Source organism: Emys orbicularis, chromosome 12, assembly GCF_028017835.1.
Source record: "Emys orbicularis isolate rEmyOrb1 chromosome 12, rEmyOrb1.hap1, whole genome shotgun sequence".
Lineage (NCBI taxonomy): Eukaryota > Metazoa > Chordata > Testudines > Emydidae > Emys > Emys orbicularis.
The window spans coordinates 19,759,198-19,775,765 of record NC_088694.1 but is presented as its reverse complement, the minus strand read 5'-3'; the positions used below and the strand labels follow the sequence as shown (position 1 = coordinate 19,775,765).

At 49.3% G+C, this 16,568-nt stretch overlaps 1 protein-coding gene across 1 annotated transcript in view; it reads left to right on the top strand.

The window, feature by feature from the left end:
• Positions 1-7,827: 7,827 nt before the first annotated feature.
• The window catches only part of LOC135886943 (adenosine deaminase-like), a 42,284-nt gene continuing 33,543 nt past the window's right edge, over positions 7,828-16,568 (top strand). Inside the window, exons 1-2 of the mRNA XM_065414719.1 lie at positions 7,828-7,878; positions 9,722-9,799. Of these exons, the coding sequence (XP_065270791.1) occupies positions 7,828-7,878; positions 9,722-9,799 (129 nt within the window). The remainder of the gene's footprint in view (positions 7,879-9,721; positions 9,800-16,568) is intronic.

The window sequence follows — 16,568 nt, the reverse complement described above, 5'->3', positions numbered from 1 at the left end:
CTCCAAAGTTCAAATTAAAATCCTAGAGACGATAAATAACCACTGCCAGGGCAGCTGCTCTCTAGCAAATAGGAGGACATCAGTGTCAAACTAGTGGATTGATTTGCATTTATTGAGCCTGGCTTCCAGTCCACTCTCAGCTGGAAGTTGCTGCAGCACTTGGGAGCATATGAAGCTGGACAGCACTGATGTCATTTGAAATAGCTCCTTGCCCTCTGTTCCAAACACAGATGTGATCTAGTGTGATGAGTTTGCGATTCCACATTTCAGGGGATAGAAGTGGGGGGAAGAGACCATTGCACAAAAAACCCCACTCAACTTTATTATCTGAGAGTTGTGTGTTCTTTATTACAACAAGCGTATAGTTTATCAAACAATTTTTACCATGAAAAATGTCTCCAAAGAGAGAGCGTGTGAAACTTTTCCAGAAAGAAATATCTCGGAGCTGGATGGAACCTGGAAGAGATTAGTCTGAATTTTGTCAACTGTCAAAACACACAGAACGCCTCTTCTGCCCTTCTTCTAACGGTATCTTAAAACCCTACGACCCCAAATGGTGCCCGTGTGTGTGGTGCTGCTGAGCCTGCAGGTAGAGTTTGTCCATGCACCTGTGAACTTTGGTCCTTTTCTGATTCCCAAAAAGCAGCAGCACAGGTTAATAATGTTCAATATTAGTGCAGCAGGAACTGCCGTCACCCCTCCCCAGCTGATCCCCATGACTCCAGGTGTCTGTGTAGGCAGCGCTAAATATCCGTTCACCTCTAAGCTGGATACAGAAGGAAGGTGAAGTAAGGGAAGCAGCAAAACCTCTAGGGTATGTCTACACTACGAGAGTAGTTCGATTTTAGTTAAATCGAATATGTGGAGTCGATATTACAAAGTCGAACGTGTGTGTCCACACTAAGGACAGTAATTCGACTTTGTCAGTCCACACTAACGGGGCAAGCGTCGACATTGGAAGCGGTGCACTGTGGGCAGCTATCCCACAGTTCCCGCAGTCCCCGCTGCCCATTGGAATTCTGGGTCGAGCCGCCATTGCCTTCTGGGTAAAAAAATGTGTCGAGGGTGCTTTTGGGTAACTGTCGTCATCCAACCGTCACTCCCGCCCTCCCTCCCTGAAAGCGCCGGCGGGAAATCAGTTCGCGCACTTTTCTGGTCAGTGACAGCGCGGACGCCACAGCACTGCGAGCATGGATCCCGCTGTGACCATCGCTGCAGTTGTGGCCGTTGTCAACGCATCGCAGCTCATCATCGACCTTTCACTGAGGCAGATAGAGAGAAATCAGGCGAGGAGGCTACGGCACCGGGGTCAGGACCTGAACTCCGAGAGTAGCACACGCCTGTCTGAAACCACGACACCCAGTGCCGAGGACATCACGGTGGCAATGGGTCTTGTGGATACTGTGGAACGGCGATTCTGGGCCCGTGAAACAAGCACGGACTGGTGGGACCGCATAGTGCTTCAGGTCTGGGATGAATCCCAGTGGCTGCGAAACTTTCGCATGCGGAAGGGGACTTTCCTCGAACTTTGTGAGTTGCTGTCCCCTGCCCTGAAGCGCAAGGACACCCGGATGCGAGCAGCCCTGACTGTCCAGAAGCGAGTGGCCATAGCCCTCTGGAAGCTCGCAACGCCGGACAGCTACCGGTCAGTCGCGAACCAGTTTGGCGTGGGCAAGTCTACCGTGGGGGTTGTTGTCATGCAAGTAGCCAAGGCAATCGTGAAGGTACTGCTGTCAAAGGTAGTGACCCTGGGAAACGCGCAGGCCATCATAGATGGCTTCGCCGCGATGGGATTCCCAAACTGCGGTGGGGCTATAGATGGGACTCACATCCCTATCCTGGGACCGGACCACCAGGCCAGCCAGTACATCAACCGAAAGGGCTACTTTTCAATGGTGCTGCAAGCACTGGTGGACCATAAGGGACGTTTTACTAACATCAACGTTGGATGGCCGGGCAAGGTTCATGACGCTCGCGTGTTCAGGAACTCTGGTCTGTTTAGAAGGCTGCAGGAAGGTATTTACTTCCCGGACCACAAAATAACTCTTGGGGATGTGGAGATGCCTACAGTGATCCTCGGGGACCCAGCATACCCGCTAATGCCCTGGCTCATGAAGCCCTATACTGGCGCCCTGGACACAGAAAAAGAACTGTTCAACTACCGGCTCAGCAAGTGCAGAATGGTGGTGGAGTGTGCTTTTGGCCGTCTCAAGGGGAGATGGAGAAGCTTACTGACTCGCTGTGATCTCAGCGAAACCAATATCCCCATTGTTATTGCAGCTTGCTGTGTGCTCCACAATCTCTGTGAGAGCAAGGGGGAGACCTTTATGGTGGGGTGGGAGGTTGAGGCAAATCGCCTGGCTGCTGATTACTCCCAGCCAGACAGCCGGGAGATTAGAAGAGCCCAGCGGGACGCACTGTGCATCCGGGAGGCTTTGAAAGACAGTTTCCAGACTGAGCAGGGTCACCAGTGAATTTTAAGTTTGTGGACTCAGAACCTGAACTTGCCACCGTTTCTTTACCCAGTTACCGTTGACTATCCTCTCCAGTTACATACCCCCTTCACCCCCTTCCCAAAAAATAAAATCTGTTCTGTTTTGTTAATGAACACCGTTGTCTTTATTACTGTTTTCGCGGGAATGTTTTAAACCTGGGACGCAGACTGTGGCGGGGTGCGGGTTTACTGTTGTGATGCAAATGATGCTTCTAAACTCCAGGAATGACGGGTTCCGCAGTGGTGGACTGGTTGTTTCAACAGAGCCTGCCAGCCCTCCTGGGCGGGACAGCGTGTATGTGTCGGCTATGTGACTGTCTGGCAGGGGGAGGAGGGTTACAGCTCCCCTGCTGCGGGGCTCTGTGATGCATTAGATCTGTAACTGCCCTCCCCCGCCACAAAGTCACAGAGCAACCCCCCCCCCCCCCAGAACACGAAAACCACCTCCCAGATTGAACAGGGTCACTAGTCACTGCACTGGGTATGTGTCCTGATCCTGGACCTGACCCCGCCTCTGTACCCTGGTAAAGGTGACTGTCCTGTCCAATTACCATGCCCCTTCCCCTCGTTCAGACAGACTCTCCTCCAAAATAAAATCATGGAAACAGTAATTAACAGAAACGAATATTTTATTATGAACCACACATGAAACGTGGGGGTTGAAACTTGCACGGGGGCTTCTGTGAGGTGTGTAGGAAAGGACTTTTAAAATTTTGGGGAATGAGAGCCTTCTAGTGCTAGAGCAGTCTGCAGGGGTTGACTGAAAGTTTTAACGGCCCTTGCCGCCCCTCCTTCTTTGTACTTTGGGTGAGGGGGGTGTGGGACTTGGTGGCGGGGGAGGGCGGTTAGAGATAGACCGCAGCGGGGCTCTGTCCTCCTGCCTCCGGTCTTGCAGAACATCCACAAGGCGCCGGAGCGTGTCCGTTTGCTCCCTCAGAAGTCCAAGCAGCTTTTCAGTAGCCTGCTGGTCCTCCTGACGCCACCTCTCCTCCCGTTCCATGACTGCTCGGTGCATTTGGGACAAGTTCTCCCTCCACTGTGTCTGCTGGGCTGCCTGGGCTCGGGAACAGCTCATTAGTTCTGAGAACATGTCCTCCCGCGTCTTCTTCTTCCTCCTCCTAATCTGCGCTAGCCTCTGGGAGTGTGCTGACAGGCTGGGTTGGGAGACAGTCGCAGATGTGTCTGTGTGAATGGGAAAAATGGAGTGAATTCCTGAGACAGATAAATGAAGTTGTGTACAAAGAACCTAGTCTTTCTCTGTGAACAAGACCATGCACTGCACCTCTCACATGCGCACTCAGGACAAGGTCGAATTTTCGGCCATCGCCTTCAGTGCCTGGGGTCCTGCAGTGGTCTTGCAGTTATCTGAGAAGCGTGGCAGGACACCTGAACTTCTGTAGCGTGCAATCATGGTAAGCCGTAGACTTCTGGCTGCTTAAAACTGTACTAGTAGCACTGGCCTCCTTTCACATTGAAAGCAATGCCAGTCTCTGCTGCCAGCAATCAGGACAGCATGAACTATGCCCCTGTCCCACCCCCTCGCGGCTGTTCCAGGGAAAGATCCCTGTATGCTGCCCCTCTCCCTCCACCGCGTGGCTGTAAAGCAGTCCCAATACTAACATTCCCCTCCCTAATTCAAAGCAGGGCGTAATGAGCGACATCACCCTGCTGAGGATCTCGGAGTCCCAGAGGGAAAGGATGTTTCGAGAAAGCCTTCAGAAACCAGGGCCGTTTGCCGCTATGCTCTGCAGGGCAATGATACCAGACTATCTGATGGTGTCGTGGCGCGGTAACGTGTCCTACCACGGAGGGCCCAATAAGATCGCCCTACCCAGGAACCTGATGAACAGGCTGGAAATGTACCTTCTTGAGACCTACGAGGAGTTCTCCTATGAGGATTTCGCCTCCATCCCCGGCCATATTGACCGGATTTTCGCGTAGGTGCACTGGGACTAAAGAGTGGAGCGTCTTGGGCAGCATAATCATGACTTACCGGACATTGTAAAAAAAATTTTAAATACTTGGGACTAAATTGTGAAGAGCCTAAGGCAGACAAATCATGAAAAACCCTTTGTTACGATTGTAAATATTCCAGTTTTTTTGCAGTTAATTGTTTACATGTTTAAGCACTTTAATAAACAGCCATTGTTAATATTATAAATATTCTAGTTCTTGTAAAAATAAATGTTTAGATATTTAAAGCACTCACTGCTTGATCCTTCCCCTGATTCTGTCTCCGGGGTAAGGGATGGGGACGGTTGGTAGGGGATCTCGGTAAGGGTGATGAAGAGCTCCTGGCTGTCGGGGAAATCAGCGGTGCCAGCGCTGTCGACTGCCTCGTCCTCCTCATCTCCTTCTTCATCTTCCCCGTCCGCTAACATGTCCGACGAGGAACCTGCCGCGGACAATATCCCATCCTCAGAGTCCACGGTCAGTGGTGGGGTAGTGGTGGCGGCCGCACCTAGGATGGAATGCAGTGCCTCGTAGAAACGGGATGTGTGGGGATGGGATCCGGAGCGTCCGTTTGCCTCTTTGGTTTTTTGGTAGCCTTGTCTCAGCTCCTTGATTTTCACGCGGCACTGCGTTGCATCCCGGCTGTATCCTCTCTCTGCCATGGCTTTAGAGATCTTCTCGTAGATCTTTGCATTCCGTCTTTTGGAGCGCAGCTCTGAAAGCACGGACTCATCGCCCCACACAGCGATGAGATCCAAGACTTCCCGATCAGTCCATGCTGGGGCCCTCCTTCTATTAGATTGCATGACCATCTCTGCTGGAGAGCTCTGCATCGTTGCCAGTGCTGCTGAGCTCGCCACGCTGTCCAAACAGGGAATGAGATTCAAACTGGCCAGACAGGAAAAGGAATTCAAATTTTCCCGGGGCTTTTCCTGTGTGGCTGATCAGAGCATCCGAGCTCGGACTGCTGTCCAGAGCGTCAACAGAGTGGTGCACTGTGGGATAGCTCCCGGAGCTATTACCGTCGATTTCCATCCACACCTAGCCTAATTCGATATGGCCATTTCGAATTTAGCGCTACTCCTCTCGTTTTGGAGGAGTACAGAAGTCGAATTTAAGAGAGCTCTATGTCGAACTAAATAGCTTCGTGGTGTGGACGGGTGCAGGGTTAATTCGATGTAACGGCGCTAAATTCGACATAAAAGCCTAGTGTAGACCAGGCCCTAATCTGTGGAAACAGGAAATAAATAAATAGTCTAAATTTACAGAGTAAAAATGGTACCTTATACAGTACAGGCTGAAGTGTATATTTTACTGAAATGACATTTTCCTATAGAGGAAAATTGCTACAAATCACCTTGAGAGTGAGTCATGTGACTATCACCGGTGCAGTGTTCTTCTAAGCTCTCCTAGATGGGAACAGAGTTCCGTGGATGTACTACTCACTGATGAGCTTCCTATAGGTATCTGAACAGAATGGTCGCAGCAGAGGCATTTAAAGGGAGAATTCATTGTTGTGGTTTGGCTCTCAGTTGTCAGCAGATTTGATGGAATGTTCCCATTGTTAGTGTCTACAGCAGGGCTGTCAAGCAATTAAAAAAAATTAAACAATAATAGGCTACCATTTATTTAAATATTTTTGGATGTTTCCTACATTTTCAAATATATTGATTTCAATTACAACACAGAACACAAAGTGTACAGTGCTTACTTTATATTTATTTTTATTACAAATATTTGTTCTATAAAAACAAAAGAAATAGTATTTTTCAATTCACCTCATATAAGTACTATAATGCAATCTCTTTATCATGAAAATTGAACTTACAAATGTAGAATTATGTAAAAAAAAACTGAATTAAAAAATACAAAAGAAAAAAATGTAAAACTTTACAGCCTACAAGTCCACTCAGTCCTACTTCTTGTTCAGCCAATCACGTAGACAAACAAGTTTGTTTACATTTGCAGGAGATAATGCTGCCCGCTTCTTGTTTACAATGTCACCTGAAAGTGAGAACAGGCGTTCTCATGGCACTGTTGTAGCCAGCGTCGCAAGATATTTACGTGCCAGATGCGCTAAAGATTCATATGTCCCTTCATGTTTCAACCACCATTCCAGAGGATGTGTCCACGCTAATGAGGGGTTCTGCTTGATAACGATCCAAAGCAGTAGCAGTGCAGATCGACACATGTTCACTTTCATCATCTGAGTCAGATGCCACCAGCAGAAGGTTGATTTTCTTTTTTGGTGGTTCACGTTCTGTAGTTTCCGCATTGGAGTGTTGCTTTTTTAAGACTTTTGAAAGCACGCTCCACACCTCATCCCTCTCAGATTTTGGAAGGCACTTCAGATTCTTAAACCTTGGGTGGAGTGCTGTAGTTATCTTTAGAAATCTCACATTGGTACCTTCTTTGTGTTTTGTCAAATCTGCAGTGAAAGTGTTCTTAAAATGAACAATATGTGCTGCTATAACATGAAATATATGTCAGTATGCGGGTAAAACAGAGCAGGAGACATACTATTCTCCCCCAAGGAGTTCAGTCACAAATTTAATTAACGGGCATTATTTTTTTTTAAACGAGTGTCATCACCATGGAGGCATGTCCTCTGGAATGGTGGCTGAACGATGATGGGGCATACAAAAGTTTAGCATATCTGGCACATAAATACCTTGCACTACCAGCAACAAAAGTGCCATGCGAGGTCTGTTCTCACATTCAGGTGACATTATAAATAAGAAGCTGGCAGCATTATCTCCCATAAATGTAAATACACTTGTTTGTCTTAGTGATTGACAAAGAAGTAGGACTGAGTGGACTTGTAGACTCTAATGTTTTACATTGTTTTGTTTTTGAGTGCAGTTATGTAACAAAAAAAAAATCTACATTTGTATAGGGTAACCAGATAGCAAGTGTGAAAAATCAGGACAGAGGGTGGGGGGTTATAGGCACCTATGTAAGAAAAAGCCCCAAATATCTGGACTGTCCCTATAAAATCGGGACATCTGGTCACCCTACATTTGTAGGTTGCATTTTCACGAAAAAGAGATTGCATTATGGTACTTGTATGAGGTGAAATGAAAAATACTATTTCTTTTGTTTATCATTTTTACAATATTAAAATTAATATAAAGTGAGCACTGTACATTTTGTATTCTGTGTTGTAATTGAAATCAATATATTTGAAAATGTAGAAAAACATCCAAAAATATTTAATAAATTTCAATTGCTATTCTATTGTTTTTACAGTGCGACTAAAACTGCAATTAATCGCGATTAACTTTTTAATCGTGATTAATTTTTTTTAGTTAATCGCATGAGTTAACTGCGATTAATCAACAGCTTTATTTGTAATAAACAAAGCAGGGCCTGCTGCCACAATGGACAGACCTGCTCTGAAGGAGCTGCTGAGGGCCAAATTCCCCACTGAAGTAAATGGAGCCCCTCCTATGTACTCTAGGGCTGGGGTTAGCTCTGCCAAGCTCATTCCAAGGGCCCACAGCAGTGACTTTCTCAGGCTGTGGAAATGCAAGGCCTATTTCAGGGACTGGCAACCTTAGGCACGCAGCACGCCAGGGTAAGCACTGTGGTGGGCCGGACCGGTTTGTTTACCTGCCGCGTCGGCAGGTTCAGCAGATCACGGCTCCTACTGGCTGCAGTTTGCTGCTCCAGGCCAATGGGGGCGGCGGGAAGCGGCGGCTAGCACATCCCTTGTCCCGCACCGCTTCCCACAGCCCCCATTGGCCTGGAGCGGCGAACCGCGGCCAGTGGGAGCCGTGATCTGCCGAACCTGCCGACGCGACAGGTAAACAAACCGGCCCGGCCCACCAGGGTGCTTACCCTGGCGAGCCGTGTGCCAAAGGTTGCCGATCCCTGGCCTATTTCTTCAGTATGATATGGCCCCTTTGTGCTGCTCCACTGACAAAAGGCCTTAAACTCAGCAGCCCTGGGCAGCTGAGAAGGGGAGTGGTTATGAAAAGGATGGGCAGGAGAGTCTCTCTGCTCTGACTATTTCCAGATGCTAGAACCATGGCTTGGGGTCATAGCGTAAGTTAGGAGAGCTCTTAGGCTGCTGTAAGTGACTTCAGGGGCTGAACAAAGAATTGCAGAGCTACCAAAAGTGCATAAAAGTCATAAAAGTCCTTTCTCTTTGGGTCCTGCCCTGAACACAGGCCAGCCACACCTGAGAGATAGCCTTCTCAGGTCACATGATAATGATTTTGATTTCTCTATGGGCCTAAGGTGATGGTTGGTGGGGAGGGTTGGGTAGAGAGATGAAGAAGAAACTGAGGATAAAGGTTAAATACTCCTTCATCCTGAGTTTTAGCTGGATGGCTCAGCCTGAACAGCCTCTGGGGAAATATTTATAAAACTGGTACGTTTCAGCTCCTGAAGTGACTCCGAATGTTAACGTTGTTTTAGGAAGTGCTGGGGATGGCTCAATGGCTGGATGTTGGATTTGCAGAGCTGGAAAAACCTAATGACATAGGTGATAGATGAGCACAAGAGAATGGTGAGAGTGCAAGAAAACGGTGGGCCCTCTTGTGGGCAGTCTCGCAACAGAGAAGCCCAGGACTGAAAGGGCCATGAGACAAAGCTGAGGATGCCTTGGAGCTGGGAGATGTAATTTCCAGCTCAGTGAGATGTACTTGTGCCAGCTCTGCTCGAGCTTGTGCAATAAAAATAGAAGTGTAGCCAAGGGTTCCTTCTGCAGTTGGTTTGGCACCTGCGCGCAAGTCTCCCAGGATCTGCTACCCTCCCCGGGCTGCTATTGGCTGCTGGGCTGCAATGGACCTCTGGTTTGCTCTCTCTCCCCTGCTTTGTGGCAGGGTGCGATGGGTCTGAGGATTGGAGATGGTGGCATCGTGGCCCTTGGCTGCAGGCGTCATCTCCTCTCCTTCAACCCAGCAGCCCGCAGCCTCGCTCACTGCAGCCCACCTCAGGGCAGGGCCTTAACCAGAGCGTCTCTGCAAAGTCTCCAGTGGGGGGTTGCAGGGGATCCGAGGGGCCCGGGGTCTTCGGGGGAGAGAGGAGGAAGCTGCTTGCAAGGGAGGTTCGTGGGGGAGCCCCTGGTTGCAGAGGGGCGCGGGGTCTGGGGGCAGGGATTCCCCGCCCTAGCGGAGCAGCCACGGGGCGGAGGGTCTCAGGTTGCGGGGAGCCGGGAGCTGGGCCCCGCGGAAAGGGCGCGGGCGGCTGCCAGCGAGGCGGGGCCGGCGCGAGAGCTGGGCGGGGCCGGGCTCCAAAGTCCCGGCAGCCCCGATGTCCCGCCAGTAGAGCGGGCTGGAGGGAAGCAGCGGCTGCAGGATGGAGCGGGACGCGGGGCATGGGCCGTCCGCCTTCGACCTGCCCAAGGTGAGCGGCTGCCTTCCCCCTGCCGGATGCTCCTGCGTCCGAGCCAGGGGCTGCGACCCTTCCCTGGGCGGGCGGCTCCGCGATGGGGCGAGGGGAGCAGAGCGCGGTGGGGCAGCCCGCCCCCCTCTTACTCCGACACGTGCCTGCCCCTCTCCCTCGGCAGTGGGGGTCCCTGTCTCTCTCCCTGCCCCTCGCACCTCTGCCTAGAACCAGATTCGTGGCCGCCACCACCAGGGCCGGCCTTAGGGGAAATGGCACCCTGAGCGAACTTGCATTTTGGTGCCCCTGTGGGTGCGGTGCCCCACCCCATTGCTCTGGGCCCCCAAGTCTCACCACCCTCCCTTCACCCCTAACCCTGCACTGTGCCTCTGCGCCCATAACACCTGCCTCCTCCTGTGCCCTAATCCCTACACCCCCTTCACTCCTAACCCCTGCCCCCTCCTGTGCCCTAACCCCTACACTGTGCCCCCGCGTCCCTAATCCTTGCACTCCCTTCCTGTGCCCCTAATCCCTACACCTCCTTTGCCCTAACCCCTTCATCCCAAACCCTGTCCTCCCCTCCTGCGCTCCTAACCCCTTCACTGTGCCCCCTTTGCCTCTAACCCCTTCCTCCTCCTATGCCCACATGGGGAAACTGACCTGGATTCACAGAGCAGCTGGCATTGTTGCTTGCTCCCCCTCGAACTGCTGCTCCTCCACCCTGTGCACCCCTAAGGGGCTGTGAGGGGGGACAGCGAGGAATGACAGCACTGCTCCCTGCATCCAGGTCACTTTCCCCACCTGGGCTGCATAAGGAAAGGGCAGGAGAGCAGCAGCTCCTGTTGCTCACCTCACAACACAGCCCAAGTGCGGAAAATGACCCGGATGCAGGGAGCGCTGGTTTTGTGTGTTGGGGGGACTGTGTGAGGGACACTGTGTGTGTGTGTGTGAGAGAGAGAGTGTGTGTTGGGGCAGAGAACGTGTGTGTGAGAGTGCCTGTGTGTGAAAGATTGTGTGTATGTGAGAGACAGTGTGCATGTTGGTGCTTGGGGGAGTGTGTGAGAAACAATGAGTGTGTTGGGGAATGTGCGAGAGAGTGCATGTGTGTGAGAGAGACTGTGTGTGTTGAGGGGAGTGTGTCACAGAGTGTGTGTGTGAGAAACACAAAGTAATGCACATTGGAAAACATAATCCCAACTACACATATAAACTGATGGGGTCTAAATTAGCTGTTACCACTCAAGAAAGAGATCTTGGCGTCATTGTGGATAATTTTCTGAAAACATCGACTCAATGTGCAGCAGCAGTCAAAAAAGCGAATAGAATGTTGGGAATCATTAAGAAAGGGATAGATAATAAGACAGAAAATATCATATTGCCCCTATATAAATCCAAGGTATGCCCACATTTTGAATACCACGTGCAGATGTGGTTGCCCAATCTCAAAAAGATAAATTGGAATTGGAAAAGGTTCAGAAAAGGGCAACAAAAATGATTAGGGGTATGGAATGGCTGACATATGAGAAAAGATTAATAAGACTGTGACTTTTCAGCTTGGAAAAGAGTTGACCAAGGGGGGATATGATAGAGCTCTATAAAATCATGACTGGTGTGGAGAAAGTAAATAAGGAAGTGTTATTTACTCCTTCTCATAACACAAGAACTAGGGGTCACCAAATGAAATGAATAGGCAGCAGGTTTAAAACAAACAAAAGGAAGTATTTTTTCACACAACGCACAGTCAACCTGTGGAACTCCTTGCCAGAGGATGTTGTGAAGGCCAAGACTATAACAGAGTTCAAAAAGAGGATAGGTCCCTCAATGGCTATTAGCCAGGATGGGCAGGGATGGTGTCCTTAGCCTCTGTTTTCCAGAAGCTGGGAATGGGCAAAAGGGGATGGATAACTTGATGATTACCAGTTCTGTTCATTCCCTCTGGGGCATTGGCCAATGTCAGAAGACAGGATACTGGGCTAAATGGACCTTTGGTCTGACCCAGTATGGCCGTTCTTATGTTCTCATGTTTAACAGTCTGTATGTGTGTGTTGAGGGGCGTGTGTATGTGCCTGAGTGAGTGTATGAGCAAGCTGTCTCTTTAAGAAAGCATTCAGGAACAGGAGCCTGAAGGCTTGTTCAGACACCACCGGCTGCTGGCAGTCCCGGGCCCAGAGAGGCAGCAGCATAGATTCCCCCCTCACCTGTCACCCTGGCTCAGAGGAGACCAGGCATATGGGCAGCGGGAGGGGGGCACCCAACATAAGCTCCCCTCCCATCCCCTGCACAGCAGGACAGGGCATTCGCAGTCCCGAGCAGCGTGGCCAGGGGCGGCTCCGGGGGAGGAATGGTGGGAGGGAACAAGAGTACATATGCTGTCCAATAGACTGTGTAGCATTGCAGTTGAGTTATCATACCCTAATAAATCTCAGGCACTTCTAATGTAGGGCGGGTGTTACTCCGAACCCTCCAAAGTTCAACGTGTGTGACAGGGGCCTTTTTAAAAATGGTGACAGACACCCAACAAGAAGTAACATCTGAGAGATGAGAAAGCAGTATGTGGCTTCTGTCTCAGCAACAGCATTTTCTGTACACTTGCTGTTAAGATCTCACATATCTAATACTGATGATTTACATTAACATAAACTCCTTCCAGTCCACACATGTAGTGATCACTTAGACCCTGAGCATGTGAGCAAGAACCAAGCAGTCAAGCACCTCCGAGAGAGAATGCTTGGTGCCACCTCAAAGCCCCAGCCCACTCTGTCCCAATGTCCCATTCCAGTTGTGGCCATCCCTGATACTTCCAAGGAAGAAGGTTTAACCCCCTCTCCACCCCAGAATACAATTAGAATCCCTTCCTGACCCCTGCAGGTGGTCAGTTGAAACCCTGAAGCATGACCATTTAGTGACATAAACTGGAGTGAGCTCCAGGGCTGTTGAGCCCTGCCTCCTACCATCACAAGCAACCCTGTCATACAGTCACACTCATAAATTTGTCCAGTTCTCTCTCAAAACTAATTAAGTTGTTTGCCCCCACCACTCCTATTGGGACACTGTTACAGAACTGTTCCTGGTGGTTAGAAAGGTCATGTCCCCTGCATACATTGGGAAAATCATCAAACATGCATAGTTTACTGAGGAGCACTGTGCCAGCCAGAGTGGCATGGTTCATGATGTTGCACCAGGCATTGTGTAGTGAGTTCCCAGATGTGGCTCAATGCTGTGAATCCACAAATTTTTGGGGTGGCCCTGAAAGTGGTGCCAGATAGGGTCAGTGTGTGCACTCCTTTGCCCATCAATGGAGAGTTTGAAGTAGTACCTGCTCAGGGTAATGAGTGAGAGCCAACGATGGACCCAGTGGATGAGGGCCAGGTTCCCCAGCAGTGGTGAAGGTTGATGAGACATCACTGGATGTCTGGACTGCATAGGGTGGAAGAAGAACTAGATATTTGTAACAGTCATCCAGTTCCTCAAGAAACAACAGCATCTGGCAGAAGAGTTTCTGGGAAAGGGAATGGTGTCCCCCAAAATAAAACCCCTGTACATTTGGAATCATAGAATACTAGGGTTGGAAGGGACCTCAGGAGGTCATCTAGTCCACCCCCTGCTCAAAACAGGACCAATCCCCAGACAGATTTTTGCTCCAGATCCCTAAATGGCCCCTCAAGGATTGAGCTCACAACCCTGGGTTTAGCAGGCCAATGCGCAAACCACTGAGCTATCCCTCCCCCCAGTCCCAAGGAGGCAGAGTGAAACAAAGAAGTAACCCGCCATGATAAACAATGTGGAAAGTCCTGTGCTTATCCAGTTCCCCACTTGTCCATTTCATTTGGAGAGACAAGGCTCCAGTCAGCTTTGGGTAGCTCCTTGCAGCCCTGGGAACCGGATGGTGCTGGACTTTTTTCTTGCAAGCTGCACACTACTTTGGGTGGAGTTGCTCAGATGCTCCTCTCCCAATTTCATTATCCCTGTTTTATCGCAAGCTATTTGAGGGGGAGAGAACCGTCTCCCGGAGACATGGAGTGGAACCTTGTTACTTTCCTGCTGCAGTTTACAAGTGTCTCGTTTACAATAGCAACAGAGGGTAGAGGCAGATGGCCCACAATTTAAAGGCAGCTACTTAATGTTGCTGTCACTTCCATGAAAGTACTGCACTTGTGGGTCGCTTTTGCAGGAAATGTTTGAGATGAGGTAGGAACATGTAGCTGCACGTTGCTAGGATTTTGTACATGGCACAATGTGGAATAAATATGGATCATGAGCCTCAAGCCTATAATTCTATCAAAGGGTTGTGCGGCCACCAAAACCCCCAAGGAGTGACGCCTCTGTGAAGCCTCAAAAAGAACAGGAGTACTTGTGGCACCTTAGAGACTAACTAACAAATTTACACTTATGCTCAAATAAATTTGTTAGTCTCTAAGGTGCCACAAGTACTCCTGATCTTTTTGCGGATACAGACTAACACGGCTGCTACTCTGAAACCTGTGAAGCCTCAGTCATTGAAAGGAATTGGAGCCCAAGAATTCAAAACTTGCCAGGTTTTTACATTTTGAGGAGGACAGATCCAGGACCTGTATCACTTTGTGCTCTGCATGGTCTACAGCTCCCTCCTGCTGCTGCACTTTCTTCCATCCACATCCTTCACTCCTGTCCCTCTTGCTAACTTCTTCCACCTTGACTCCCATCCCTCCTTCCCTGCTGCTACCTCTCTCTTTATATTGTTGCCCCTGTCCTCTGCTCCCCATCTTGCCCCCCACAGCTCATTCTGTTCTGGTCTTTGTCCTAATTACTAGAACCATATAATTCATGTATGGGTAGAAATCTTGTGCCTGTGAATGACCAGGTTTTGACCTGGTCAGTCTGGGTTCTTGTATTTGCACCCATCTCCATAGAAACTGAATGTCTCCCTAGAATAAAAAACAACAAAGCCTGCTGGCAGAGGTTGTTTGTAGGTGTTTTTAAAAGTAAATGAACGAAGCATGAGTGCCAGAACACCAGAGAGAGAGAGCTATTGCTGGAAAGCTCTGTCAAACAAAAAAGGTTTGTACTGTATTTAGACCTGAATGTTGTGAAGCTAGTGGGGTGAGCTGGTGGGGTGAATATTCGAGTGTCTGTCTGCTGTGACCATTTGTTTGACCGTGTGCTTGTTTGTTAGAATAGTGTGACAGTTTGACCGTGTGGGTGTTTGATTGAAAAGTGTGAATTGGGAGTGCTTTGTTCCAGGTGGGCCTTGAGTGGTTGATTGGAGGGAAGGCTTTGAGCCAGGCCACCTGTTTCAAGCCAGCAGCCTTATAAAAAGGCATCCAGTTGTGAACCGAGTGAGCAGCTAACCGAGGACAGGCAAACAGAGGGAGTTTGCCATTGCCTGTGGGGAGTTTGCACAAAGTGTTTCTGCCTTTCAGGCTCCTGTGAGCAGTACATACAACATCCAAGGAGCCTCTTAAAAGGAAGACATGGATAGTGAGCAATCAGCTGTTGTGACCTGCTCAGAATGTGCCATGTTTGTCTTTCTCCCAGAGGACAGACGCGACTTCATCTATACGAAGTGCAAGCTGGTCTGCATATTGGAAGAGAAGGTTAGAGGATCAACCCTGCATTGCATCAGAGAAAACGAAGATTTTCTGGATAGAAGTCAGTGTTTGGTTCTGGAAGCAAAACATGCTGAAGAATCAGAGAGTGCAGTGCAGAGCGGGGAAGAATATTGGCAGCATGTGACCTCCAGAGGAAGAAAGAGGAGAACCTATGTACCCCCAGTGCAGATAGAGGTACGAAACCGTTTTCAGGCTCTCTGCACAGGTACTAATGCGGAGAAGGATTTGAAAGAGCCCTCTGAGGGAAGGAATCAGAAGGAGACCCCATCGGCCAGAAGGCATGGGATGCATTGTCCTAGGGATGGGGGTTCCATGACCATCACTCCCAAGAGGAGGAGACGGGTGATGGTGGTCGGGGACTCCCTGTGACAGGTTGGATCACAGAAACCCCCCTGGGAGCTGCCACCTGATCTGCCAAGACTACTTCTATCCCTGTTTTCCTGCCAGCTCAGGACTCCAGCACCCTGTCTTGCTGAGCCAGACACTCCCGTCTGCTCCAACAAAGACCCAGGGTCTTAATTACTTGCCCCAAAGCTGCAACTTTACCTGAAAACAGCTCACAATAGTGTGCTTGTCTTTAGCACTCAGATGCCCAACTCCCAATGGGGTCTAAACCCAAATAAATCCATTTTACCCTGTATAAAGCTTATGCAGGGGAAACTCATAAATTGTTTGCCCTCTATAACACTGATAGAGAGATATGCACAGTTGTTTGCTCCCCCAGGTATTAATACATACGCTGAGTTAATTAATAAGTAAAAGGTGATTTTATTAAATACAGACAGTAGGATTTAAGTGGTTCCAAGTAGTAACAGACAGAACAAAGTAAGTCACCAAACAAAATAAAATAAAATGCGCAAATCTATGTCTAATCAAACTGAATACAGATAATCTCACCCTCAGAGATGCTTTAGTAAGTTTTTTCCTCAGACTGGACACCTTCCAGGCCTGGGCACAATTCTTTCCCCTGGTACAGCTCTTGTTCCAGCTCAGGTGGTAGCTAGGGGATTCTTCATGATGGCTCCTCTCTCTCTCTCTTTGTTCTGTTCCACCCCTTTATATATTTTTTGCATAAGGCGGGAACCCTTTGTCCCTCTGGGTTTCCACCCCCCCTCACTGGAAAAGCACCAGTTAAAGATGGATTCCAGTTCAGGTGACATGATCACATGTCACTGCAAGACTTCATTACCCACTTGCCAGCA